Below are 26228 nucleotides of genomic sequence, written 5' to 3' on the forward strand. Positions count from 1 at the left end.
CACCGCTACCAACTTTGCTTTGCCAAGTTCATCTTGTTACTCTCTGTCACGGCGTTGTGTGTGGCTGTCTACTCAAAACTTTCTTTTCCAGAATTAACATTTAACATGGTTTAACTAGGTGTACTGTTAAAGTAATAGAGTGACGTTTCCAGAAACAGGCAAAGTCGGATGGTAGCCATCAGAGGTGTGAAACAGCAGCCATCCCGCAGCTGAAAAACCTGGCCTCCAGTTACAACAGGCGCTGCACTGCGAGTATGTGCAGTCAAGTCCGCACACGCTCAAGCGCTGCCGCTCCTGCACCAGCTGAGCCGCAGCTGTGTTTGCAGTCGGCTCCTCAGCCCAACACGGGTGCCAGGTTGTGCATGAAAGTGCGGCTCAGGCCCACACTGCTTTGTGAGAGGAAATTAGTTTGAGTGTGTCTGGGTGTGTTCGGGTTCTAAACTAAACTATTAAAGCATTTGACTGATCTTTAAGGATCATGAAACTCAATCCCTCATGTGCATTCCATCCGTACGGGTCCGTGAGATTCCTGCTTCGTCCATCCATCCATAATCTCCTGAGGTTACCCTAAACAAAATATGAGCAGACTCTGCCTCTGTTGTGAGGCTTGGAAACTCAAGTAAAAGTTGAATGCTCATCTCTCAGATCAGACTCCAGTGCTGCCTTGACCAGGGTTTGGAAGCGAGGCTCTTGGAGGCTGCATTGCCCTCAGGGGAGGTGGAGCGGAATGATGAACATTCACGCCCAACTTTAGAGACAAAGTATCTGTTAACTGTGCTCTCCACTGTTAATCTTCCACTCTGGTACCAACCCACCTCCTCCCTGGAACAGTCAGACATTTCAAACCAAGTATCTGAGGAGCAAAACCCCGAGCGAACATAGTTCCTGCCAACTATTTTACAAAGACTTTTGTCCTGCTGGACAGGCTGGTCATCACCTGAGACCTGAACACCTCTTGATGCTTATAATCACTGCATTCTCGACACAAAACAACACACAATACCACACAGCTCTGGCCAATAAATCTCCATGTGCCACCGCTGAGCTGTGAAACACTTCCCTGACCTCTTTACCGTCCACAGTCACACTTCACTGCAGAGTCAACAAGCAGCCGGCCTGCGGTCCATATGTGCTCGAGGAGTCACTTCAGTGGAGCGCTGTGCCGGCGGCCATCATGGCTTCTCTCCTGGGGCAATAATTCAACAATGCAATGTTTACTGAGCCCAGTCTTCAAGCAATTATGTGAATGGGTCTGGGGCGGTGGGAGGCTGGGGGGCTTCCCTTCCCTACTGTTCAAACTATAGAGTGGAGTTTGCACCACGGTGCTTTGCAACTCCTCATCGACTTTGAATGGGAATTAAAACACCAGGTAGCTGACAAAGAAAGACCTACCAGCATGCAAGCTTAACTCTTCACTGGAGTTGTGTTTCCGCCCCGCCCTGACTAAAGTGTATCGCACCAAATATGAAGTCACATTCAGACCTTTAGTGAAGCATAAACCTGAGACCTGCAAAATGAAACTGTCCCAAGCGTTAACACTGGGCTGGGTTGGTTAGCAGCGAGGGAGAGCCGACAGCTGCTCTCTTGAGAGTCGAAGGGTCACCGACAAGCCTCTGGAACAACGCACACATATATGAGTTGTGAAATAGTGTCAAACAATTTTGAAGTGACTCAATTTCAGCGCAGTGTTGCACAAAGCGAGAACCGTAAACATGACTTGGTGACCTGAGTTAGATCCTGCGGGTGCACCACTAGAATGCAGGTAAAAAAGCATCAGCAACAGAGAAGAAACTGCTGCATGGCTGGGCGAGCTACTGGTGACAGTGAGCTTGGAAGCCTGGTCTTCTAATCAAAAGATGAAGAGCAACATAGGCAAGTTTAAAGAGCGACGGACAAGTGGCAACCATCTGCGGTACTCAGCGATCAGTTCACTGCTCTGCAGGAATGTTTTGGCCTACAGGTCCACCTCAAAGGGGTTCTGACACCAACTGCAAATGCCCGCGGACAAACAGCAAGGGATGATACCAAACTATCAAAACGTGGAAGACTGAGAACCATCATGGTTCTGTTCTACTGTCGGGCATACATTCATGACATTGTTATTTATAGCTTTCACGCTTGCATTCCACAGCAGAAAAACTCGTTCAAGTTCTTAATTGAATCAAGCCCCCACTGCCTGCTGGGGTGCACAGCCGTAAACTAAAAAACAGATGCTGCTGGATCCAGATAATTCAATTATATCACAATTGTTGTCCTTCTGCCACAAAGTCAGTCACGTCTCATCTCGTGTTGCAGCGAGAGGTGGGTGTCGTCGGGGCCCCGAAACTGCCGGGGATCAATGATATCGACACAATTCTCTGCCGATCTCCAGGTGATGGATCACAGACATTCACCGCAGGGTTTTAAAGTGATGACAGTTTTGAGAAATGATGAGGAGTTAAATCATATTTCTTTTGGCGCAAGCTCAAATCAACTGAATATTTCAGCCATGACGGATCCATGTATTGAAGGGCATGGAGGAGGGAGAGCAGACGTAAACCAGAGAGGGAATCAATCTCCTCCCAGACTTTGAGCAACAACACATTTACACTCAAGCCCACTCAGCTTCAGATCGGAAAATAGTGAATGCAGCAGTAAACTTTATTCAGTTGCTCACACACGCAGGCACATCAATCATTACTGGACATGGACACCATGAAAGACCTTCTGGAAGCAGAAGTGCAAGACAGAATTGAAGCAGAACTAGTGGTCAACTGGCATTGAAAGGCATCAGTGTGGCATTGTACAATCTAATGGCCTAGAGCACAAAATCTCTCTGTGGAGATCATTCACGACAGAAATCTGCCAGCGCTGAAGTTAGTGACTGACATTATCCAAAACATGGAGATCACAAGTACAAGCATTGGCTGCATTGACACGTGAGTTGATAGAGATGTTAAAGATGAGTAGATGACGGACCATGAGGGGGTATGTAAGAGAATGTTGGGGCCACCAAGAACAGTTACATAAATTACACAGGTTGTGCTGCTGACACCAATGTGTCATCAGGAACTCATCAAATAGTTCTAATATGAATCGCAAATGAAAGAAAAACTATTCAACTGCTTCTCCTCCTCATTGTTTTAGTTGATAAACCGGTCACTTAAATACAGTCTATTCCAGAACTTAACAGGACTTTTAATATGGAACTTTCACAAACAAAACAAGCAGCAAAAGTCCCCACACGAGTGCAGGAACACAAGCAGGCAGTTCGAGAAGGAGAAACTATGAATAGCTTGTTTCTGTGGACAAACTTAGACCGGCTTCACTCAACAGCGAGTTCCAGCTTGTCATATCACTTAAAAAAAACCTATTCTGAGCTGGAATCCGTTCTTACCAGCACTAATGTGTCATCTTCTCATTACCGAGCCTCTTGTGACTCTTATTATAAATATACTGAACCTTTACATGGACTCCTTTTCACCTAAAATGGATGCATCAAGTGCAGATAGTGTTTGACACATGTAACAGTGAACAACACTGATTATTCAAAGATGCTTGGAGATATTGTGATGCACTGCTATGAATGAAAACAGTTTTTTTTAAACTCGTCATGTTTATATGTGAACTACCTGGTACAAATAAAAAAGCAGGGATGAGAGTTTATATGTCAAATAAAGAATTAAAGAATCTGACGAAGTGTGATCGAGTTGCTTAGAGATTGAAATCAATGAATTCCCAAGCAAAATAAAGTTCATAATGTACAGGCAAACTCACCGAGAGCAGCTGGCAGGTGAGCACCAGAGACAGGGTAAGTCCACACACCGAGAAGCCCATATTGGTTCACCCCAGCACAGGCTGTGTCTGTTGGGCAGGAAGGGGAGACCGTGGTCCGTCGCTCCTCCGAGTCAGTGGAGCGGCGTGAGCTCTGCACCCTCCCCGACTTCTCGTCTCTCTGCTCGGCTCCTGTTGGTCCCACCGAGCCGCCGGGTCTTCATCAACAGGTGAAACTCCAAAATCCTTGGGATTGTGAATAGATGTCGGATAGAACAGTGAGTCTTACCACACTCCGACTTGTCTTGTGCTGAGTTAAGTCCGGCGAGTCACAGTGGAGTTCTGGACCGGGACGGAGAGAAAAGGCGGAATGGAAATCTGGGAGTGAAAGGAGAAAGTTCAACTTGGCGAGAGACTGGCGCCACGCAATGGACTCATACGGAACTGCACGCTAACCATATTGAATTACATTGTATTATATTTGATAATACTCTTCAAGATTGTTCTTAGTTTGATATATATATATTTTTTTTATTTTAAAATACATTTTAATGTGTGTTGGCTGTAACTGCTAGAGTTCTGAAAGGTTTCAAATCTCATTGAGATTCACCTGATTTAAAAAAAGAATGGATTTATAACTGAATCGTATAATGACTTCGTGCAAAACATGGAACAATGACGATTTGAAAATGAAATTTCGCACTCACCATAGCTGCCGGTCACCAATGGCTGCGCTCCTCGGAACTGGTTTCAACCTAGATTTGAGGCTTCTTCTTCTAACACCCGCGTTTACTTTGTAGATCCAACAGAGTTTCTTCTCCGCCTCCAGCCACTGCAGGCTTTAAAAATTAAACTAAAACGTCTAATATTCACGTTAGTTTCCCGCCAAAAACGTCAAAGCGGCAAGTTTAGGTTGATCAACCAATAAGAAGACGGTGCGTAATGACGTCACCGTAAACGCACGGCGTGGCGAATCACAACTCTGAACTAATTAATTAATTCGTTTTTAAAGGAGTTCAGACAATTCAAAGCTCAGATTAAGTAATTAACAAATTTATTCATTTAAAAGAAAATCAGGTCACATGCACAGGTAAATGTAATAGCCTGGTCATGTGTCTAATGTTTGGCACACATTATTGCTATTTTTGTTTCATTCCAGTCCCATGCAGAGCTGTGCTTTTCCTTCTCAAGTGTGCAGGATCAAACACGAGTTCCAGGTTGAGACACGTTAGGTTTTGAGGGTTGGATGCCGTGGCGCAGAAAGGTTCCCGAATGTTACTTCGTCACAGGTAATTGTGGGACTAATATAATATAATATAATATAATATAATATAATATAATATAATATAATATAATATAATATAATATTTCCTTGATTCGTGTTAAAATCAATATTTCTCGTATTAACCATTGAATTGGAAACGTTTTGGGGAATGATCTGACTGCAGTTAGAGACTACCGCCTCCAGGTGTCGTGGATCTGCGAGTTGCGGTCTGGGCATTTCCAGTCTTGACATTGCAAAGATGGAGGCTGTTTTGGTTTAACTGGAGCTGCAGACAAGCACTTCTGTTATGACAGCCTTTCCAACCTGTCCAGGTAAACACGCGAATCTTTATTTCTTTAAAAGGTTGCAAACGGCAGCGACTTTCATCAAAGTTTGTCTGCGAGCAGCATATGACAGCAGCAAACGTCAACGAACGGGCTAGCGTTAGCTACACTTGTTAGCAGCAGGATATCCCTTCAAACGCCGTTTGACAAGTTTAAGAAACATACTAAATACTTGTTTACGCAATATACTGTGTGATAAATAGCAATGAACCACACTTGATAAATAAGTGTGGCTCGTGATTTCATGTCCAAGCTAGGTGCCATCGCCGAGCTAGCCTTGGGCTTCCGAAGCTTCCCGTTTCCTGCTTGCGATTATTGGGCTGTTTCTGGCTCGGACCCTCTATTTAACAATGGATTTTGTCGCCTCATGTTATCGATTTGTCATCGACACAACCGTGGGATTGTTGAACTTCATTTACAATGGTTTTTACTCAATTGAAACGTTTTCCGGTGAGGAAGTGCCATGTTAGCATACACCGCTTCTAAACACTCCAGAATGAATGATTGACAAGTGAGGCTTGTTTTCGGGAAATAACGTAAAACAAGGGTTATTGCGGACTACTGTTGCTGTCACTGTAGTGCTTGAGTTCAACTTCAACAGGCTCCAAGGTTAGAAGTCATGATCACACAGAACAGAGTGGTGACGAGATGAAAACCAGCGGTATGATTGTAAATAACTACAGAACACTAACGTCATGAAACGCCAACATTCAAAAGAAGAGGTAACCGCATGCCATTAAAATGGCAAGTTTTCTTACTTCAGTCTTGTCACATTTAATCATTGTCATCATTCAAGAACGTGTATTTGACAAAACAATTCCAAGATTGTTCTTGAGACTTCAAAGGCCAGAAGTAACACTAAAAAAGACTGACCGTAATACTAAGATGACTGACTGACTATGGCCAAAAAATTACCTATAGTAATACACAACATGCATAAAGAACCTCACACAGACACAAGCTTACACACAACTACCTTTTGGAAAAGTGGTAATAAGAGATCCAAAATTGTTCCCCACTCTGCTCCTTTTCAGTCTCCCCATAATGTGAGAAGAAAATATTAAAGCACTGATATGTGGAATTATATTTCCCAATGTTAAACAGCAGTGGTCCAGATATGAACAGAAGTAATCCTTCTTTCCAAGATATTAATGCTGAAAGGCTGGCTGAGGTAAATTGAAACCTTTAAAATGGATGCAACATATGCACATGCTCTGTACATTTCACATTTAAACATTTCCTGAATTCACTTCCTATCTGTGAACACATAGGTCAAAGTGGAGTTGCTCATGACTGCTGCTCTAAACGTGTACATATGTGCAGGTGGAAGCAGGAAGTGCAAGTAGAGTCCAGTAGAAGTGGGCACCATGTACTCCGAGTGGCGCTCGCTGCAGCTGGTGGTGCAGAGTGACCAGGGCCACCTGAGTGTTCTGCACACCTACCCCAACACTGTGGGCACCGAAGTGGCAAATGCTGTGGTCAAACCACTGGGCACGGCTGTGAGTCCCGTCGCCACAGAAAACATCCTCAAGACAGACAAGGAGGTGTGCTGATGGTTCATGTCTGGCAGGCTGAAGAGTCAGTCTGCTGTAAATTCCCTTGTTTTGCCTGCAGGTGAAGTGGACCATGGAGGTGCTTTGCTATGGTCTCACGCTTCCTCTGGAGGGCGACACTGTCAAGCTGTGCGTGGATGTGTACACTGACTGGATGATGGCTCTGGTGTCTCCGCGGGACTCTATGCCTCAGCCAGTTGTCAGGGAGCCCAACATGTACGTCCAGACCATCCTTAAACATCTGTACAACGTTTTTGTGCCAAGGTACGTCACAACTCCTCTTTAGAACTGCTACTGCTTTCATTCCCGTCCTCCTTCCTCCTCTAGCAGCTACCTCTGACCAGTAGTCCTCCACACCTTTCTGACAGTCGTGATGTTACTTCCTCTTACAACTATCTTTGTGGAAGCCTCTTCTGTCAGCATGACTGCACATCTCACCACAACTACTGATGTAGCTGAATGCAAAGACCATCATTTCCAAGGCCAACTTATTTTACAACTTCCTGCATCACTTACTAGCGTCAGTGGCACTCCCATTCAAATGCTTTGCATGCTCTTAACAATGTCAATAAGTTACACACTTTTAAACTTGCGGATTTGCACGTTGTTGCAATTCAGCTGCCGTATACAGCCACCTGCACATCAGCTTCTCTGCTCATTGATGATGTGCTGTAAGCGTCTGTGTTGTTGCTGGTAGTCAAGCTGTTTGCAGTTGATGATTCCGTGGGATTATTGTTGTGATGCTCTGCCTTTTCTCCACACAGGCCAGAACCACACAGTCTGAATCACATCAGACTCTGCCAGCAGGTTCTGACTGCAGTCCAGAAGCTGGCCAGAGAGTCGGTTGCCATGGTGAGGGAAACCTGGGAGGTGCTACTGCTCTTCCTGCTCCGCATCAACGACACATTGCTGGCCCCGCCCACAGTCGGAGGTGCTTCCTGCTCCACCCTATGTCCATTCTAGTTGACTTCAGCCGTGATTTCATACTACCATGTGTTCCAGTTGGCGTAGCGGAGAAACTGGCAGAGAAACTGATGGCGGTGCTCTTTGAGGTTTGGCTGTTAGCATGTGCACGCTGCTTCCCAACACCGCCGTACTGGAAGACTGCAAGAGAGATGCTGGCTAACTGGCGACACCACCCGCCTGTGGTAGAGCAGTGGAGCCGTGTGGCATGTGCACTGACCTCCAGGTTCGTAACACCTCAGCTGTCGTCTGTCTCAAATGCACAGATGTTAGAATGTGTCAAGATGCTGTAAACAATGTATTCATCAGCACATTTTGCTGCCTTGCCCACGAGTGTCGTTGTTGATGATTTGTTCATTCCTGTCTCTGAACCAGACTTTTACGTTTCACCCATGGGCCATCATTCCCGCCTTTCAAAGTCCCAGATGAGGACGCAAACCTAATTCCCATTGAGATGGACAACGACTGTGTGGCCCAGACTTGGTACCGTTTCCTCCACATGCTCAGGTGTGTCAAGTGAATGACTTCCTTCAGTGGGGAGGACATATTTACATGGAAAAAACAAATGATATTTAGGGATTCAAAGGTGCAACGCTGGCCTCTGCTGAGGAGGCTTTGATTTTCTCCTGTGATCAGTTGTTTTGGCCTTCATTTCCTTCTTAGCATTTTGCACAGTCAGCTAGATGCTTTTGACTGCAGCTGAAACCAGTGGTGCAAGTAATACCGATTCATATCTCTTGGTTACTCTGGTTCCCTGCTCACTCTGATCCTTAGAAGCCTCAGCGATATTTTAGTCCTTGTGAATTGTGATGAAGTAACCCTTCTGTAAAGGTGCTGTTGACTGGTTTTGAAACAGTTCTCTACGGCTCTTGCAGCAACCCCGTGGACCTGAGCAACCCCGCCATAGTGAGCACCACTCCAAAGTTCCAGGAACAATTTCTCAACCCCAGCGGCATCCCGCAGGAAGTGGTGCTGCATCCTTGTCTCAAGCAACTTCCACAGATTTTCTTCCGGGCCATGAGGGGGGTCAGCTGCCTGGTGGATGCCTTCCTGGGTAAGAACAGGCTCAGCAATGCTCAGTGTTCGGGGAGGCAGATGTTTTAACCACATGACGCTATGAATCATGTTGCGCATACTTTTATAACATCTGTACTTGCTAAAATACAGCCCCAAAACTCATCTCTGATGCGAGGGAACAGACTTGTTCCTAATGTCAGCCATCGATGCCTTTGTGCTCCCCTGTGTTTTGTGCTCAACATTTCCATTAAATGAAGAAATAATCTCCATAGCTGAAGTCGTAAGACCTGCAACAAAGTCATTGACACACAGAAGTTGTTCTGTTCTGTGTTCAAGTTTGTTATTTCTCATTCAGTGTTCGTACTAGTTCATTGTCATTTATGAGTAAAGATTCTTGATCACTGTATTTGAAAGCTCGGTGTGTATTCTTCTTCCACTGTAGGTGTGTCTGTTGAAAAGAAATTGGTACGGGAGAGGGCGTTCTCTTACCTGCCAGCGCTGCTCTCTCATGGTACAGACCCCAGCAAGGCAGTAATGAGATGGTTTGATGGTGACGAGATTTACCTGCTGGGGTTTAGTCATGGTTCCTCAAACGATGAAGAGCCTTAGTTTCATTTCTCCCCAGTTACACACTCATCAGGGACGATGGGGATCCATGTGCTAAAAAATCAAGATGGTGGTCAATCAATGTGATTTGTGTCTAACCACTATCCTGCATGTTTGTAAAATTTGCTAATAATCCACTCACATGCTGAAGCATTGTCACTCGTGGTAGTGTTGAAAATCTGAGTGCTCAGGGCTGCACGATATCTGGCCTCACTTTTTGAGTAGCAATGACAGTTTGACATTTCTGACGCAGCTTTGGTTTGTGACTGAACTTTATTAGAGTGGGACTCAGTGGCAGATGAAATGTATGTCTGATGTCGTGCAGCTCTTCTTGCTCTGATCGGGGTGTTAATCAGCACAATAACCCTCCTCTGTCTTCCTTTCGGAGCAAAATGATGCTCATCCTTGCAAACGCCTAATGTGTCATTCTTTCCCTTCACAGGCATTTCCCGTCCGAGGTCCGACAGCGCCCCGCCCACACCGGTCAACAGGATGAGCATGTCGCCTCCCCCATCAATCACGAACACCACACCCCCCCACAACCGAAAGCCCCGGCACACAGTGGTCACCAAAACGACAAGCAAAAGCTCCACTGTAAGTCTTCATCAAAGTGTCAGGCTTGAGGTGACAGGGCTGTTTTCTCAGGAAAAGAAGTCTGGCTACGTGTTTGGGAAACAAAACATGGCTCCTTCAGCGCCATCATGTTCTGTCTCAAATCTTTCTGTCAATGTTTGTCTGAACTTGACCTAAACCAAACTTGGAATCAGCAAAACAATCATTTTAGCGCATTGATTTCAGTGTTCCATTCACTTGGCTGTAACATGTGAACCGTCTGTCTACTTGAGTTTCTCTGTGTGCCTACAGCCGCCCCCTGACATTTGTCTCTAACCCTCCACAGGGAAGCAGCAACCAGCCGACAAAAGCCTCCCAGCAGCAGCAGCAGCAGCAGCAGTCATCGTCTCCAACACTGTTGTCCAGCCCAAACCAGACCAGCTGGGAGTCCCGGCCCCTTCCGGCGCCGGCACGGCCTAAAGTCAACAGCATTCTAAACCTGTTTGGCCAGTGGCTTTTCGACGCCGCGCTGGTCCACTGTAAGCTCCACAGTGGCCTGAGTCGAGACCCGAGCATGACTGGTAAGACATGAAGCTGTACGGCGACACGTTTGTGCATGGGCAGGTGGGTGTTTGACTGCTGCTCATCAGTGCGTTTCTCTGTGTTCTTTTGGTGTCTGTTACTTTCAACGTACGTCGTCGGTATGTTGTTTCCTTTTCTCACCGTTTTGCTCAAACCTGTCTCCGTGTCTGGTGGGCCTCATCAGATTCTAATCCATATACATCCAACTGCTGTTTAAACCAGCAAAAAACAGTGGAGCCACACCGCTACTCTGATTTTTGGGGCGAATGCTCATCAAATATTTGTATTTACTGACTGGTATGTTTGCCATCTGGGTTACTTGCTGTTGTGTGAAATGAAGGGGAGCTGTGTTAATGTGCAGCAACGTAATTCGTTTGAAGGTAATTCAGTGGTAATTAAACATGGCTTTGACCTGAGCATCTTTGAAACTCCCAAAAGGTGTGTAGAATATTGTCAGTTGTTAGCCAAACCCAACACACCTGCTGAGGTCTGAGCCTGTGGTACACTGGACCATTACTTTTTAGCTGGCTTGTTGTTCTGAGCTGTGTTTTCTGAATCGATTGAAGTTCTGTACTGACTTCCCTCTGGATTGAATCATAAATGCTTAGACTTTGGACTGGAGTGAAACAGAACCATGGCTGGGATCAGTAACACTCAGTCTGGACTCCTCCTTCCCAGCTGATCCTTGCCTTTTCTTTACCAGCCTTAGTCTTCCTTTCTCCCCCTCTACTGGGATCAGCTCTCCCTACAGAGCCCCACTCATCCTCACTGACCTGCGCTGAATGATGACGTTTGTTGAAGTGACTGAAAGTGCCCTACCAATCAATATGTCTCTGCATCCTCTGTTTTGATTCTAGTCAGAGCCGCCTTTTATAAGCAATGCACTGATTCCAAACATGACGGGGTCATTTAACATGAGTGTAACTTTAAATTAATTATATTATAATAATGAATATTTGAAATGTGGGGGTGTCGTGGAAAAGCTTGCTAGTTTTCCGCCAAACACCTGAGTGAGCCTCTTTATTTTTGTCCTGGCTGACACTTCCCTCCTGGTGGTTTGAAGATGGTGCATTCTGTGACGCCTGTTCTTTGTACTTAGTCTGAATATACTGGTGTGTGGTGCTGATTTTGAGACCTCTGGAAAGGGGGTGTGAGTGAGGCCTGTCAGATGTGTGGTGGGGGAGATCTACTGACCCATCTTTAGCCTGAAGTCAGTGGATGAAATGAAGGTTTAGCAGCCAAACACACCGTCCGGGGGTGTGTTAGTTGCCGCTAGATAAATGCTGAGTCATGCATGAAGAAACTGCAGTCTGGAGGAAAAGATGTCACGTCATGATGTCCTGGTCGTGTCTCCTGTCGGGTGTAACGTCAAAGTCCATCACGCTTCATGCCCAAATACAAAAACAAATTTTGGATCTGCTTTGATTTTGTGTCTCTCCACTATTTTCTGTTATCTTGCAGCCTCTTTTATCCAAATTCTTCTTTCTTATAAATCTTGTAAGTAGGATCGGCAGCTTATTTTATTTTCATAACCAGTTGTCCTGCTTTGATAAAGTTTCTGTTTGAGTTCCTCCTCTTCATCGTCATCATCATCATCATCATCATGACCATTATTGTTTCCGTTGTTGGATAAAGTTCATCAGCGTTCTGGCTCAGCGTCTTCTCAAGGCGTTGGAATGGAATTTTCACCACTGACCAGTCGTCTCCAATCATAACGTCCGTGCCACCTTGTTTATTTTTCTTTTTCCTTTTGCGTATCACTAATCCTTTGATTCTGCTTCAGACACCCTCAAGTTTTTGTTGTTCTGTCAGCTTCATTTTGTTTGGTTTGTTGCCTCAATGCATGATGTGAATGTGGGTGACGGTCATGGTTGCCACAGCGACGTTGCTGACACAGGGATTCTGCTTTTTTCACTCAAATCTTAACAAGCACTAAACCAGGAAGGCAAAGTCCTTGTGTCAGAACTCCTCGTACTGAATGCTTTGAGACGAGTGTTTGATCCTCAGTGTGCTTATGCTGCTTTTCTTTTCCTGGTATGGACGTGTCAAGTAGCTATCATGAAGTTGCTGTGACCCCGTGCGTGCATGGACCCGGGTCGCCAGGCTCTACTCAAGGTCCTTTCATTGTCTGTGTGTTCTCCCGACAGCGATAGCCACGCAGGTCAGCCTGGAGCTGCGGAGAAAGGGCTCACAAATGTCCACTGACTCCATGGTGTCCAATCCTATGTTTGACGCCAATGAGTTCCCGGAGAGCTACGAAGCGGGTCGAGCCGAAGCCTGCGGGACTCTCTGTCGCATTTTTTGTAGCAAGAAAACAGGAGAGGAGATCCTGCCGGTTTATCTGTCCAGGTAATGATATCAGCTCACTCCAGAGCTCAAGTCATGTATAGCTGCAGTCAGAACCTTGTCATGCAACCCCATCCATGCTATCGTCTCTCCCCCCCAGAAAATATCCTTGTTTATCAATGCCTTTGCCTGTCTGCAGGTTCTACATGGTTTTGATTCAGGGTCTCCAGATCTCCGACTTCATCTGCCGGCCGGTCCTGGCCTCCATCATCCTCAACTCTTCCTCTCTCTTCTGCACCGACCTCAAGGGCATAAATGTGGTTGTTCCCTATTTCATTACAGCACTGGAGACAATCCTGCCGGACAGGTGAGCACCCTCTCCCCACGTTCACTCCAAAGCTACCAGTGAGTCACGCGTCCGACGGTTTCAGGGAGCTGTCCAAGTTCAAGATGTATGTGAACCCTACTGATCTGAGACGAGCTTCCATCAACATCCTGCTGGCCATGCTGCCGCTGCCCCATCACTTCGGCAACATACAGTCTGAGGTAATGGCCTGTTCAAGCAGCAGATGAGAAACGCTGCGACTGTAGCCACAAGAAAGAGGAAGTCAGTATTAAAGCAAACCTGGACCAAGTTTGTTTTCTGCCTGCAGGTCCTGCTGGAGGGGAAGTTCAACGAAGAGGATGTTCTGCCTCACGACCAGCCCGTTTCATTCCTGTCCCTCAGGCTTCGGCTGGTCAACGTCCTGATCGGAGCGTTGCAGACAGAGACAGACCCCACAAACACCCAGCTCATCCTAGGTACCCTCGAAATGACTCCCTTCGTCAACCATAAATATTAACATGCTATGCATAGTATATTCATAGAAGCCATTTGTTTTCTGTTTTCTCTCAGGGGCGATGCTCCACATCGTTCAGGACTCAGCGCTATTCGAGTCCGTTGGGACGCAGACGGAGACGGTATAAGCCATTTTAAGTGCAGTTCAGAGCCTCATCTCAATATCTATGTCTATGTTCGTAGGGGAGCCTTGACGGGAGTCACATGACCGTCAAGAGTCAGAGTCACAGCCGAAGCAACAGCGGCGTCAGCTACAACAGCGGCGGCAGCACCGAGGCCACCAGCCCAGACTGTGAGCGTCCAGCTCAGGCGCTGCTGCGAGACTACGGTGAGAAACACGAGATGTCCAGATCACAGCAGGGCATGTGGAACGCTGGTACTAACACATGTGGAACCCTCTGCTTGTCCCTCGTAGCTAACATGGTTAAAGTGGTTTTCAGAGTAAAGAAGCGTTGGGTCAAATGTCTGTGTAGGTGAATCTGCTGTGATGTTGTGAGACTAATCTTCAGTAAGGCTGATTGATCTTTGTCATGTTCCCTCTCAAGCTTCCTCCTCAGCCTGTGCCCAGTCTCTGACCCTGTGGCCATTTCAGATTATTGTTTTCCCTGGAATAGGCCTGCCACCCACTTTAGGGTCCCGAACCACCAGCTGGCAATCACAGCGCCTTCTGTTGTCCGGGGGGAGAACCACACTTGTAGATAGTAACTCCAGCCTCGACCTTTAGGAAACTCAGAGCCCTTTTGCATTAGTAGTGTAAAACAAAGTCAACCTCTGATGTTGATTATCTCAGCCTTACCTGAAGAACTTCTTTAGCATGTTTGCTGTGTCTTCTGTGTCTTGCTGTGTCGCTGCTGACAATCTGTCTGCTCTTGCTCTGCTCTCTCCGGTGCTTGGTATTTCGGGGTGTCATACGGTCTAGCTCTTTCAGATACGGCGGCAGGTCTGCTGGTGCGCAGCATCCACCTGGTCACACAGCGGCTCAACTCCCAGTGGAAGCAGGACATGAGCATCTCGCTGGCCGCGCTGGAGCTGCTGGCCGGACTCGCCAAGGTAACCTAGATGCTTGTCTTCTGAAGCTGAGTCCAGGCAGGACTGGTCCTGGCCCAACGTTAACATTACTCCAAATGTTCAGATCAAGGTGGGAGTGGACTCTACTGACCGCAAGCGTGCCGTCGTCTCCATCTGCGGATACATTGTGTACCAATGCAGCCGTCCAGCCCCACTTCAGTCCAGGGACCTGCATTCCATGATCGTGGCCGCATTCCAGTTCCTGTGTGTCTGGCTGACAGAGCATCCTGACATGCTGGACGAGAAGGTGAGCACACAGTCCAGAGCCTCGGACGCTCATCCAGGCGAAGACTGACTCTACTTCTCCTGGGAATCAGGATTGTTTGATGGAAGTGTTGGAGATCGTTGAGCTGGGAATCTCAGGCAGTAAGTCCAAACAGGAGCAGGAGGTCCGCCACAAAGCAGAGAAGGAGCACAACCCTGCATCCATGAGGGTGAAGGAAGCAGCCGAGGCCACTTTGTCCTGGTGAGCTGGTTATTTATGACTCTGAGTGTCTTGTCAAGAGGCTCGGGAGGATGCAACTTGACCCAGTCGAGGGAGATAAATGGCCTTTCTGCTGGGTCTTTCCTCAGCATCATGCAGGTACTGGGGGCCTTCCCCTCTCCCAGCGGGCCCGCCTCCACCTGCAGCCTGCTGAACGAAGACACCCTGATCCGCTATGCCAGACTCAGCTCAACAGGAGCCAGCAACTTCCGCTACTTCGTCCTGGACAACTCGGTCATCCTGGCCATGTTGGAGCAGCCACTGGGCAACGAGCAGAGTCGGTGTTCCTCCCCTCAGCTTCAAGTCTTCAAGACCCGAGTGTGTGACGAAGAAACTGTTTGATTTGCCACACAGACCCGAGTCCGTCAGTCACAGTTCTGATCAGAGGCACAGCTGGAAGACACGCCTGGACCATGCAGCTCTTCCACCAGCCCAGAGGAGCTCGAGCCAATCAGAGGGTGAGCGCAGTGTGGGGAACTGAATATTGGGGAAATAAATGTTGTGTGAGAAGTTGAGAGAGAATTGAACAAAAGTCAAATAGTAAAACTGGTCAGTCACAGGAAAACAATGTAATATTAAAGTTACAATATGGAGCATATCTTGGTGGTTTTGGAAGCAAAGATCTTTGTCTAACTATGAAACTAGAACCCCGTTTTCAAGGGTGACCTTGCTTGGCTCGCAGCAGGTGTTCGCTCCAGAGGGACGTCCCAAACCGAACAACGACGTGGGGATAAAGTACAACGTGAAGCAGAGACCGTTCCCAGAGGAGGTGGATAAGATCCCGCTGGTCAAAGCCGACGTCAGCATTCCAGACCTGGACGACATCGTCAGCAAAGAGGTGAGCGACTCCGCCTGGCGTCTCGGGGTCCAATGGAGAGCCGTTCGGCCTGTTTACAGTGTGTTGTGCAAAATCAGGTGTGTTTGGGCTGGCAGGAGGAGTGCAGAGCCACAAACGGCCACGTGAGTTGTTGGCCTGTTGTAATCGCACTGTGGTGTCGGGTGGTGACAGCTAAAGTCCTGGTTCAAAGCACCGAGTGCTGGTCTGAAGTAGAGGTTATCTACGCAAAGAAGTAACTCTGGATAAGTCAACAGAATTTGTCCTCCATGGCGAAAGAGAGACAGAGAGCCTAATGAAAGCTCTCCAGATGGTTGTCTAATCAGGTGCTAGCCACTGGTGACTCTCTTCCTCGCTGGGATTGTGGTGCGACTTATGGTGACTGGTGACTCTTATCAGCACACAAGCTCAACATGTCTGCCTCCGTCTCTGCAGCTGGAGATCCAACACGAGAAGCTGCGCGTTCTCATGAGCAAGCAGATCGAGTATGAGAACTCGCTGGAGCGCAACAGTGGAGAAATCTGGAAGTCCAAGTCCTTCCCGGACCCGCAGATCGACTGCAAACCTCCCCCGCCCGCGCAGGAGTTCCAGACGGCCCGGCTCTTCCTCTCTCACTTCGGCTTTCTGTCTCTGGAGGCACTTAAGGTTTGCACAACAGATGCACGCAGCCTGTGCGCAGTGACTCTGAGTGGTCTGTCACCATCAGGAGCCCAACAACAGTCGCCTCCCTCCACACCTCATCGGCCTGGACTCGTCTTTGCCCGGGTTCTTTGACGACATCAGCTACCTGGACCTGCTTCCCTGCCGACCGTTCGACACCGTCTTCATCTTCTACGTGAGAGCTGGACAGAAAAGCAGCCATGAGGTGAGTGTCAGTCAGGACCCAAGCAAATCTGACAGCCAGCCATCTGGACCTGTGAGGCTTCCTGTTTCTAACTGAAGTCTTCCTGTTCGACGTTCTGCTCAGATCCTAAGGAACGTGGAGTCGTCGGCGAGTGTCCAGCACCACTTCCTGGAGTTCCTCATGTCCTTGGGCTGGCCTGTGGATGTGGGGCGCCACCCCGGCTGGACGGGTCACCTGTACACCAGCTGGTCTCTGAACTCCTGCTCTGATCAGGACATCCAGCAGACGGGTGAGCTTGCGTCTTGTCGCGCAGAAGCTGATGACTCGTGTTTGCACGTCACCGTGGACGGTTCCAGACTCAACTCTCGTGACGTCCCTGTAGAAGAAGCAGTGACTCCTGAAGACACTGGAGGCTCTGTTTTCAACGGCGAGAAGAAGGTTCTGTACTACGCCGACGCACTGACCGAAATCGCCTTCGTCGTCCCGTCACTTTCGGAGAACTCAGGTTAGTGGCGGCTGATTGACTAAACCGTGAGAAAGAAGCAGATGCTGAGTGGTTTCCTCCCTCAGAAGAGTCATCGGTGCACAGCGACTCCACTCTAGAGGCCGACGTCAACTCGGAGCTCATGCCAACACTGCTCAAGCAGCCGAACCTGACTCTGGAGCTGTTCCCCAACCACTCGGACAACCTGGAGTCAGCCAAGAAGGTAGTGTCTGTGGAACCCTGCAATGGTTGTGGTTCATGACTGAGGGTGTGACTCCTGCCCGCAGCTGAGTCCTCTCATGAAGAGCAAGAGGTCGTCGACGGGGAAGTCTTTCCCTCCTCTGGGCCCGGAGACCAAGGTGTTTGTGGTCTGGGTCGAGCGCTTCGATGACATCGGTGAGCAAAGCAAAGCTCTGAGCTACTGTTCCACGTATGAAATATTCATGCCTAGAAAGATGATTGACAGCAACGTTTCTCATCCTCTCAGAAAACTTCCCGCTGTCGGATCTGCTGGCAGAAACCAGCACGGGTCTGGAGGCCAGCATGAGCAACAGTACTTCCTGCAGGTAGGCAGCGCTCTGGTACGCGAAGCAGGCTAACACAGCGCTGACATCTCGTTCATCTCAGGTCGGGTTTACTGGAGAAGGACGTTCCTCTCATCTTCATCCAGCCTCTGAAGACGGGCCTCTTCAGGATCCGGCTGCACGGAGCTGTGGGGAAGTTTGGGATGGTGATCCCTCTGGTGGACGGCATGGTGGTCAGCCGCCGGGCGCTAGGTAGCCTCTCCTCATCTGACTTGTCTGTTTTAGGGTTCTGCCTCTTCAGATGAAAACTAACCAGTGCTCTTGCAGGCTTCCTGGTGCGGCAGACAGTCATCAACGTGTGCCGGCGGAAGCGTCTGGAAAGCGACTCATACAACCCGCCGCACGTGAGGAGGAAGCAGCGCATCACTGAGATCGTGCAGCGCTACCGCAACAAGCAGCTGGAGCCCGAGTTCTACACCTCGCTCTTCCGCGAGGTGGGAGAGGGCCGGCTCCACCTCTAACCCCGCCCCTCTGTCTCACACTGGCCAATCAGAAACTCTATATTTCTACGGTTTCTTATTTATATCCGAACTCTGCCTTGGACTCCAGAGCGATGTTTGCGTCATGTTGCCATTATCAGACTCTTGAAGGACCTTTTACAGATGTGGTAACTCTGCTGCCTTGACGGAGAGCAAGAAGCTTTTGAACAGAACGACGCGTGAAAAGGTCCAGGAGCCTCTGAAGTCTTCCGCCAAACTCGCTTCACTTTCTCTTCCTAGCTGCAGACCCTCATCATGAGCTTGATGGCCATGTCGTCCGATCACTGAACAACTGACAGCCAACACTGCTGCAGTCCTCCAGCTAATGATGCGTTCAAAGACCAGTTGTTAATGTAGCAGACTGAACTTGGACCACACTGAATCACCTGCAGAGGAGAAGAGCAACACATCCTGCGTGTTGTGTTGAAGTCCGCACTGAGCACATTTTAACTTTCTTTCCTGTACATATGTTTGTGGGAAGATTCTTGGAACGCAGCGTCATGTGACTTTTATCACGCCGAGCCTTTCGCCCCCCCTTCGCCCCCCTGCAATCGAACACTTGCGTCGCTGATATTTAAGGTTTTGTGGTGTATAGAAGGATGAAGTGTAAATATATATTAGCCAAATAATCAATTACTGGACACATCTGAGGTGTGTGAGCGAGTGTGCGAGGATCCCCATGGGTTTTTGAATGTAACATGCTTCAATTAAAACTATTATTGACATTTTAAATCTCGTCTTTGTTGCTGTGCAAACTGTGCGTTGCTTGTTCCTTCAAGCTGTTACTGAGTTGTTTTCTGCATCTGACCTGATCTGATGTTATTCCTCCAATATTGACGTCATCTTACACGAGTTTAACCACATTCCCTGTATCATATTCCTCACAGTTAGATCATTCTTGGTCTCTTCTGGATGAACAAGAGTCAGTTTGGGTAGTGTTCTGGAAGTGTCCACCACAAATGTATCTGTCGTCCAGACTGTCAACATTCTCCACATTTACCATGAATATTTCATTGAGCTGGTGAATGTTTCGGATCCCAGCTGGTGCTCTCTTCAGTCGCCTCACCGACCCATATACATGTTCAGGCAAAGCATTACAAGCAGTGAATCTGTCCACAGTGAGGTGCCGCTGCGGCAGCTGCCTGCCAGGTCCCGGTCCACCTCCTTTGGTACCACAGATGTGAGCCCTGACACCCTCCCGTTTGATCATCACTGACTGCTTCAAGTGACATGAGACGGGGGCGAATTTTTGTCTTTGTCACTGTCGATAACACAAGTATTCCACAACACAGACCTTTCTAAAAATATGGAGGTGTATTTGTACAAACCCTGTGGTTTTCTTTGATGACTGTTGGATTTAGAAACAGGCAGTTTGGGTGTGTCCCTGGGGAGGGGTCCGCTTGTCATGGTGAGATGAGACACGGCTCCAGGCGTCATAACTGATGTTTGATCACGGTAACAATCAGCCATTCATTCACGGCCTCATTTACACATCTGTCTTACTCGTTCATATTCACTTATTTATTTATCGCTGTTATGCTCATGTCAAAGTTTCTCCTGGTTAATAATTCATCACTTTAGACCATTATTAACTCGTTATTGTGCGGCTGCATCTGCCTCTCATGAATCTTTGATTAGACCCAGGGACGCCTCCTTCTGTGAATAATTCATTCGCTATTGTCATAATATTTATTAAAAAAGGAGTTATCAACCCAAGTGTCAACGTCGGTTTTATGCCGCTGCGCTGATGCACAAGTATCCACGAGGGGGCGCCTTCGCCGCGTCAATTGAATTCCTGTTTCTGAAGCAGACAAAGAGTCATGGTGAAAAAAGTGTGGTGCAGACCAAAAACACTTTCCTTTGAGGATATTATTTTATTTATAAAGATGTTTATTGCTGGGGATAACTGTCATTTTGCACGGCTGCTCCGAGAGCTGACAGTTCCGGTGGCTCAAGTCTTGGTTGACCCATGAAATGGCTTTACCCCGTGACCCCAGGAGACGCTCTGGACTGCTTTACTTCAGCTGCTGCCCCCGCGATCTGGTCACTGCTCGTCATCCTTCCAGCTGGCCAGTTTTCATTGCAAACGGATGAAAGGCTACAAAGGTTAGTTAAAAAAAAAAGTCCAGCGAAATTCATGCGCGCACCTTCGACTGTGAGATGCGTGTGTGTGTGTGTGTGTGTCCTCTCAGCTGTGACCACACACACACACACACACACACCCCTCCCACTCGCTCCTCTGATTGAAGCCTCAGTTCCAGCGCGTGTTCGTGTGTGTGTGTGTGTGTCACTCTCACTGCGCGCCTCATCCGTACACACCAGCCTTCATTTCTTCACCCGCGGGAAACTTCCTCCAGCGGGGATGAAGTCTTAAGCAGCAGCGCCAAAAGTTGGGGAGTGTTTGTTCACCGGGAGGAGAGCGAGCGAGAGCCGCCGTCATGGAGGAGGAAGACGGGCATCCGGAGAACGGACTCCACGCCGGCAAGGACTCGGACCGACAGCAGCGACTCCGCCTGTGTGTTCTAAACGAAATACTCAACACGGAGAGGGATTATGTTCGGAAGCTGGTGTTTCTCCAGTCGGTGAGTTGTGTTTTTAAACCCCTCCACGTTACGAGCACGCTTCGCCGCAGGCTCAAAACCAGCCACCGAACTGCGTGTAAAAAAACACGCCTGAAACAACGCGTGCTTGTGCTCTTTGTACTCACCCGAGAGCGGCGTTGACGATAACAACTGTACGTGGGTGGGTCACTTTATCAATCGGCCCTTTATTCAAAGACAAACAACGCTCTCGCTCGAATAACATTCTCAATGATGTCACGAAGTGTGTGATGTTGAGTTGCCTGAAAAGCGAATGGAGTTTGGTGTCGCGCTTGACTTTCACGATTAGCCGTCTTTACAACTTTTTCTCCTGGTGTGGTGCGCTATTGAGAACAGTTAACGTTAAGTCCTTCCCGCTGTAACAGTTTTGTGGGTGAACACTGTTTCCGCCTGTGACATTTGAAGCATATTGCAGTTCATTGATGAAGCCTCAGGCTCCATGTTAGATGGATGTTTCCATCATGTGACTTGTGTTGTTGTCTGAGAGAACTTGCTCAGATGTGTTGACCTGAGGGCATCACTGGGTTTGGAGGCTCAGGTTCAAAGCCCTGAAACTCAATCCAACCCAACTACAGCTGCTGCGAATCTCACCTGCTGTTTAAAGGGTTTCACTAATATCGCTTGATTGACAGTTTCCTCTTTCTCCCCTTCTGTCACATGACTCCTCTCCAAGCTTCCTCAAAACATTCTGTTGCAGAGTGAAATAAACATTTCAGGCTGCTTCTTCAGGTTCAGTGAAGTTGGTCTGGGGGTCAAAGTTGGCCAGTTTGACCTCTGCAGATAGTCATGGATGTGGTTGTCCACCGGGATTCTTCCCTTCAACACCTCAGCTGCCAACTCTTGACTGAAGCTGCGCAGTCTTGTGTGTGTGTGTGTGAGGCGGCGCGACTTTAGTTTGTTTTCATTCGCTCATGGGAACCAGGCTGAGGGTCATGTGTGCACGTCCACCAGCAGCTGAGTTGGCGATGATGGTTTTCATGGCAGTCATTGAGAAGGTGACAGGTTTAAAACCCTGTTGACAACAATTCAGGGCCTTTTGTTCGAGTCCAGCATGGTGTATACTGAACACCAAGTGTGGTCATAATGTTGCGGGCGATCACTAAAGTGGCTACTTTTGTTTCATGCCCCTCTGTGGCCCAGAACTGCTGTCTTCTCTGGGACCTGCCTGTTGGACTCCTTACTCTGAGCAACCCTATCTTGTGGCCCCTCCCCTTCTGTATCTTCACCGAGGTCATGTGTCATGAGCTCCCGCTGGCCAGACTCCTCTTATCAACACCCCCCTCTGCTACACGGTGACAAAGACTCTGCACCCACTGAGACGAGAAGCCTACACTCTCTTGGACTCCCTGTGAACCGGCAGGGGTGACTAGTTGATGTTTTCCTCTGTCGACCCGCTGCGGAGATGAAGCTCAACGCGGTGTTTGCAGTGTGTATGATCTTATGAAGGGTCAATGTGACAGGGAACCATCATATAAGATGTGTGTTTCTTCTCCTTACATGTTTGATTCTGTGCTGCAACATGTCCAACACAGCCTGGTCAGTTAGAGTAACCGGCATCCAGAGTCAATGGCAGCACTGATGTGTCTGCTCAACTCCACATACAAATATTCATGAAGCTTATGTTATTGCCAAACAGACCGTACAATGGAACATCACATCACATCACAGTGAAGCTCTGTCATCCAGAGACTCGGAGAAGAGCCTGTTGGTGTGAGAAAGTTGCAGGTGCAGGTGCACATGTTCACTATTTAGTGGCCTAAACTGAAATCATCAACCTGAAATAATGTTCTTTAAAAACATATTCGTCTCATGAAACCTCCTGTTTGTGTGATGGACAGTGCTCTACACAGAGTCTCTGGGGGACGACCGAGCTTTGCCTCAGCTCTTCTCACTCCTGTAGGTAATGACATGACTCTCTGCCCGGCCTGATGCCGATCCTTGCTGTCACGTGTCTGTCCATCACCAGTGGGGTGTCAGGGTTGGCGATGAGGAGCGAAGGGAGCCTCGAGTCTCCTGCTCTGTTGATCAGCGGGGATTTTCTGCTGTTGACTTAATTCGGGAAGCTGGATTTTCCCAGACCATATCTGTGTCAGGAATGCGGTCAGCGCTGGGATTTTTCATTTTCATAACCATAAAAACGGAGCTCTTGACGTGGTGAAAGCTGCTGGCCTCAGCCCGGACCACACTGGTGGCTTTTGTCCAGCGATGGTGAGGGGACAATGGAAGGATCTGGAAATCCTGTAATTGATGTCTCTTCCTCTGGGCCACACACAAGTGACATTACACATGTTGAGCGGCTTTTCTCTGCTGCCTCCGTCTCTCGTCTGACGGAGCAGATGTTTGCTCTGGGAAGTGGAGCTGGGCGAGTTGAGAGACAGAGCATCGTCCTTCATCGCTGTTTTCTGTGGTCACAGCCGACTGAGTGGCTCTCAGTCACTTGCCATGGCCGAGTGAGACACCAGCTGGCTGCTTACACCCAGTCGAGGAACATCCCACAGTGGAGAACCGCTCTGCGTCCCCACTCTTGAAAGTAGTGGAGTCCGAACTGATGGGTTTCTGTGTGAGGTTCACTGAGGACCCTCACCATGGTGAGCTCCACCTTGAACTCGGGAGTGAGACACACAACATGGCCAAGAGTTTTATGGTGAGGCTGTTTGTGCCTCCTCCTAAGGCTGGTCTTTCCCAGGACTGGAGCACAAACAGGAGCGACCGCCACCCTCATGAACGTTCATGTGTAAGTGTCAACAGCGGCGACGGCTGTGGACGCGGCGAGTCTGGTCTCCACGCGGGAAGACGCTGAGTGCAGGATTTCCTGGTCTGGCCGAGCAGAACTTCCTCCTGGATTGTCCGGCGTCTGGCACTCAGGAGGTTGCTGAGCACCAAGCACTTTTGTGGTGTTGTCGTCCAAGCAGCTGGCTGATCATCTGCAATAGTCTTGTCATGGCCCAACTGGGCGGGGACCCAGGGATCCAGGTGAAGTGCACTTGGTTGGTCTATTTGAGGAGGAGGAGCCGGGATCCCTTCATGCACAAGCCAACCATGATTTCTGACTCGATTGTCCAGGTGGGCTCATCACCAGCAGCCGGTCCTTGTGCGTCACCTGACCGTCGTCATGACGACACACTGCCACTTAATCCTCACGTTACTTTAGTCATGTGTGTTGATAAGCCATTGAGGCATGAGACCCAGGCAGGAATTTTAGGAATTGGAGTTAACAAGTCTGAACCACTGCAGCTCCCCGGAGGCCTGATGTCAGGCCCGCCCCGTCACCCACACACGGACCTAAGTGGATGCTTGGATCACGGCGGGATACACGGAAACGGGTCGGAGTTTCCCCGCTTCTGTTTGTGTTGGTAGCAAATGCTGTGGCTGGGGTGTGGCGAGTCAGAGAGGAGATTCAGGGCACGCTGCTGACTGAATCTGTGTGGCAGTGCTGGGCGGGTGTCAGAGATGGAGGCTGTCCGGGTGATTTGGAGGCTCTCCGACTGCCCGACATGTGATCCGCCGCTGACTTGGCCTAAAAAAGCGCGGCAACCCGAGCTCACCAACGTCCTCGGAGAGCACGGCCGGAGTGAGCCGGAGGAGGCTCAGCCTGTGTTTGGATTGAGACTGGAGGCTGCAGGGTCTCCATGTTTGTTGGCTTTCTCAAGCGCTGCCAGATGTGGGCTCCACTGCAGGGTCAAAGGTCGTCGTCCAGTCCGAGCTGAGCCTGACCTCTGTGTCTCAGATGCAAACTTGAGTTTCCATTCAAGATAACTTAAACCTTTTATTTTTTTGTTCATTCTATTGGCTAGGAAGGAAAATCATTTTAATTTTGAGGCTTGTTTTCTTTGCTGTGCCACTGAACAATTTGTGCTGGCACACGTCGTCTTGAACTGCTTCTTTGGCGTCACTGTTCAGGTGGTCGTAATCTTATCGTCATCATTCCTCGTAGCCGGAGGCTTCTGACTTGTTCGCTCTCTGGACATCTCTGATGGCAAAAGCTTGAGTCACATTCGTGCTGGTTCGCGTGACGGTGCTCAGGAAACGCTGCTCGTGCGCCGGCTCTGTTGCAACAGCCCGTCCCTGCAGGTTTGAACGTTTTTGGAAGCAGATACTCGCAGAACAAACGTGCGTCTCGTCAGCTGCTGCCAGAATGGGACTAAGAGAGAGAATGTAGGTCGACTGTTTTGATGTCCTGCTGCCAGAAATAAAAACTCTGTGTGACAAAAGACCCGTTCGCTTCTCTTCTGCTCTGATTTTTGGACAATATCTTCTGTGTGGCCTCATTTCTGAGCCTACAGTTCTCATTGGATTTGTTGGACTGTCACACACTGAACCTCCACATTGTGAAGTGCAACTCTGCTTCTGTCCATCACCTTTCTTCTGAGCAGCTTCATCTTCCTCTACCTACTGTTGTTACTCCCTGAACAACAAAAACAACAATGAATGATGCTTCTCTGGTTAAGCCGAGTCAGACCAAGTCTTTCCTGTTTCTGGAGTTTGTGTGTCATCGTCACAATGAAGAAATACGGAACCAGGGTTTCGTAGAAAGTTGAGCAGAAACATTGAGCAACGGGTTTGTCCATCTCGACGGCCGACCGACTGACCGACCTCGGTTAGCGGTCCAACACGAAGCACAGCTTGGTCCAGGTGTCCCTGCGGACGGTCTTATCTCCTGAGAGTCTGAGTGGAGATGGTTCACATGGCGACTGTCTCTGGACAAGACGTGTTTGAGTGTCTCAGATAAATGTGTCAAATGGAGTTGATGGAGCAGATTTTCGGCTTGAAGCAGATGTTCCCGTCAGTACCGATGTCAGGAACAAACGACTGTGACAGCGTCACTGCAGCTGCTTCCTTTTTGTTGCACAAGGGAGGAAGTGACAGCAGCGACGGCATATTTTGTTCTCTGAGACGTGAAACCTGGGCGGAGACCGCATGAGATGCAGGCAATGGCCAGAGTCTTGGAGTCAGTCAACTCATCAGCTGTGCTTCTTCAGGACCCAGCTTCTGCTCTTGCTCAAGTCTCATTGGTTCTGTCTGTGAGTGGAGATGTAAAGTGGAGCAGAAGCTGCAAAAGACTCACCGCAGTGACAGCTTCTGACTTGCAACA

General features: G+C 48.6%; 3 protein-coding genes across 15 annotated transcripts in view; 2 read left to right on the top strand and 1 right to left on the bottom strand.

The window, feature by feature from the left end:
* Positions 1–4583, bottom strand: part of hspg2 (heparan sulfate proteoglycan 2) — a 63565-nt gene extending 58982 nt beyond the window's left edge. For 2 of the 3 annotated variants that reach the window (XM_053849119.1, XM_053849117.1), the window contains exons 1-2: positions 4461–4582; positions 3757–4131 (exon numbers count right to left, since the gene is read on the bottom strand). In XM_053849119.1, coding sequence (XP_053705094.1) covers positions 3757–3816 — 60 coding nt within the window. In that variant the 5' untranslated portion in view covers positions 3817–4131; positions 4461–4582. Of the gene's footprint in view, positions 1–3756; positions 4132–4460 lie in introns of all 3 variants that reach the window. The other variant, XM_053849116.1, reaches the window with a different exon arrangement.
* Positions 4584–5223: 640 nt separating this feature from the next.
* Positions 5224–19276, top strand: ralgapb (Ral GTPase activating protein non-catalytic subunit beta). 9 transcript variants are annotated; one of them, XM_053850009.1, is made up of 32 exons: positions 5376–6083; positions 6685–6905; positions 6976–7178; positions 7679–7845; positions 7917–8103; positions 8253–8384; positions 8753–8931; positions 9337–9405; positions 9943–10094; positions 10399–10633; positions 12096–12131; positions 12782–12983; positions 13120–13287; positions 13352–13466; positions 13574–13721; positions 13816–13880; positions 13942–14086; positions 14678–14808; positions 14891–15073; positions 15144–15292; positions 15400–15587; positions 15665–15768; positions 15993–16148; positions 16581–16790; positions 16852–17010; positions 17113–17278; positions 17372–17494; positions 17560–17696; positions 17761–17869; positions 17961–18039; positions 18101–18249; positions 18325–19276. In XM_053850009.1, the coding sequence occupies exons 2-32, from the start codon at positions 6729–6731 to the stop codon at positions 18516–18518; spliced, it is 4617 nt and encodes a 1538-aa protein (XP_053705984.1). In that variant the 5' UTR covers positions 5376–6083; positions 6685–6728; the 3' UTR covers positions 18519–19276. The 9 variants fall into 9 exon arrangements, with proteins under 9 accessions (XP_053705985.1, XP_053705986.1, XP_053705987.1 ...); XM_053850010.1 differs by lacking the exons at positions 5376–6083; positions 12096–12131 and adding an exon at positions 5224–5349; XM_053850011.1 differs by lacking the exons at positions 5376–6083; positions 12096–12131 and adding an exon at positions 5224–5349 and having other exon boundaries at positions 15996–16148.
* A 1493-nt stretch (positions 19277–20769) lies between these two features.
* prex1 (phosphatidylinositol-3,4,5-trisphosphate-dependent Rac exchange factor 1) overlaps positions 20770–26228 on the top strand; it is a 41299-nt gene continuing 35840 nt past the window's right edge. For 2 of the 3 annotated variants that reach the window (XR_008412929.1, XM_053849050.1), the window contains exon 1: positions 20771–21118. Coding sequence is in view for 2 of the 3 variants with exons in the window: in XM_053849050.1 (XP_053705025.1) it covers positions 20975–21118 (144 nt within the window). In the remaining variant the exon portion in view is untranslated. Of the gene's footprint in view, positions 21119–26228 lie in introns of all 3 variants that reach the window. The other variant, XM_053849049.1, reaches the window with a different exon arrangement.

The sequence above is a fragment of the Synchiropus splendidus genome, chromosome 18, assembly GCF_027744825.2.
Source record: "Synchiropus splendidus isolate RoL2022-P1 chromosome 18, RoL_Sspl_1.0, whole genome shotgun sequence".
NCBI classification, from domain to species: domain Eukaryota; kingdom Metazoa; phylum Chordata; class Actinopteri; order Syngnathiformes; family Callionymidae; genus Synchiropus; species Synchiropus splendidus.

Excerpts from the sequence above, each read along its gene's own strand:
- ralgapb (XM_053850009.1), top strand. The coding sequence starts at position 6,729 with ATGTACTCCGAGTGGCGCTCGCTGCAGCTGGTGGTGCAGAGTGACCAG. Across the intron at positions 15,588-15,664 it reads GCCACTGGGCAACGAGCAGA|ACCCGAGTCCGTCAGTCACA; the intron begins GTCGGTGTTCCT and ends TTTGCCACACAG. Across the intron at positions 15,769-15,992 it reads GAGCTCGAGCCAATCAGAGG|CAGGTGTTCGCTCCAGAGGG; the intron begins GTGAGCGCAGTG and ends CTTGGCTCGCAG.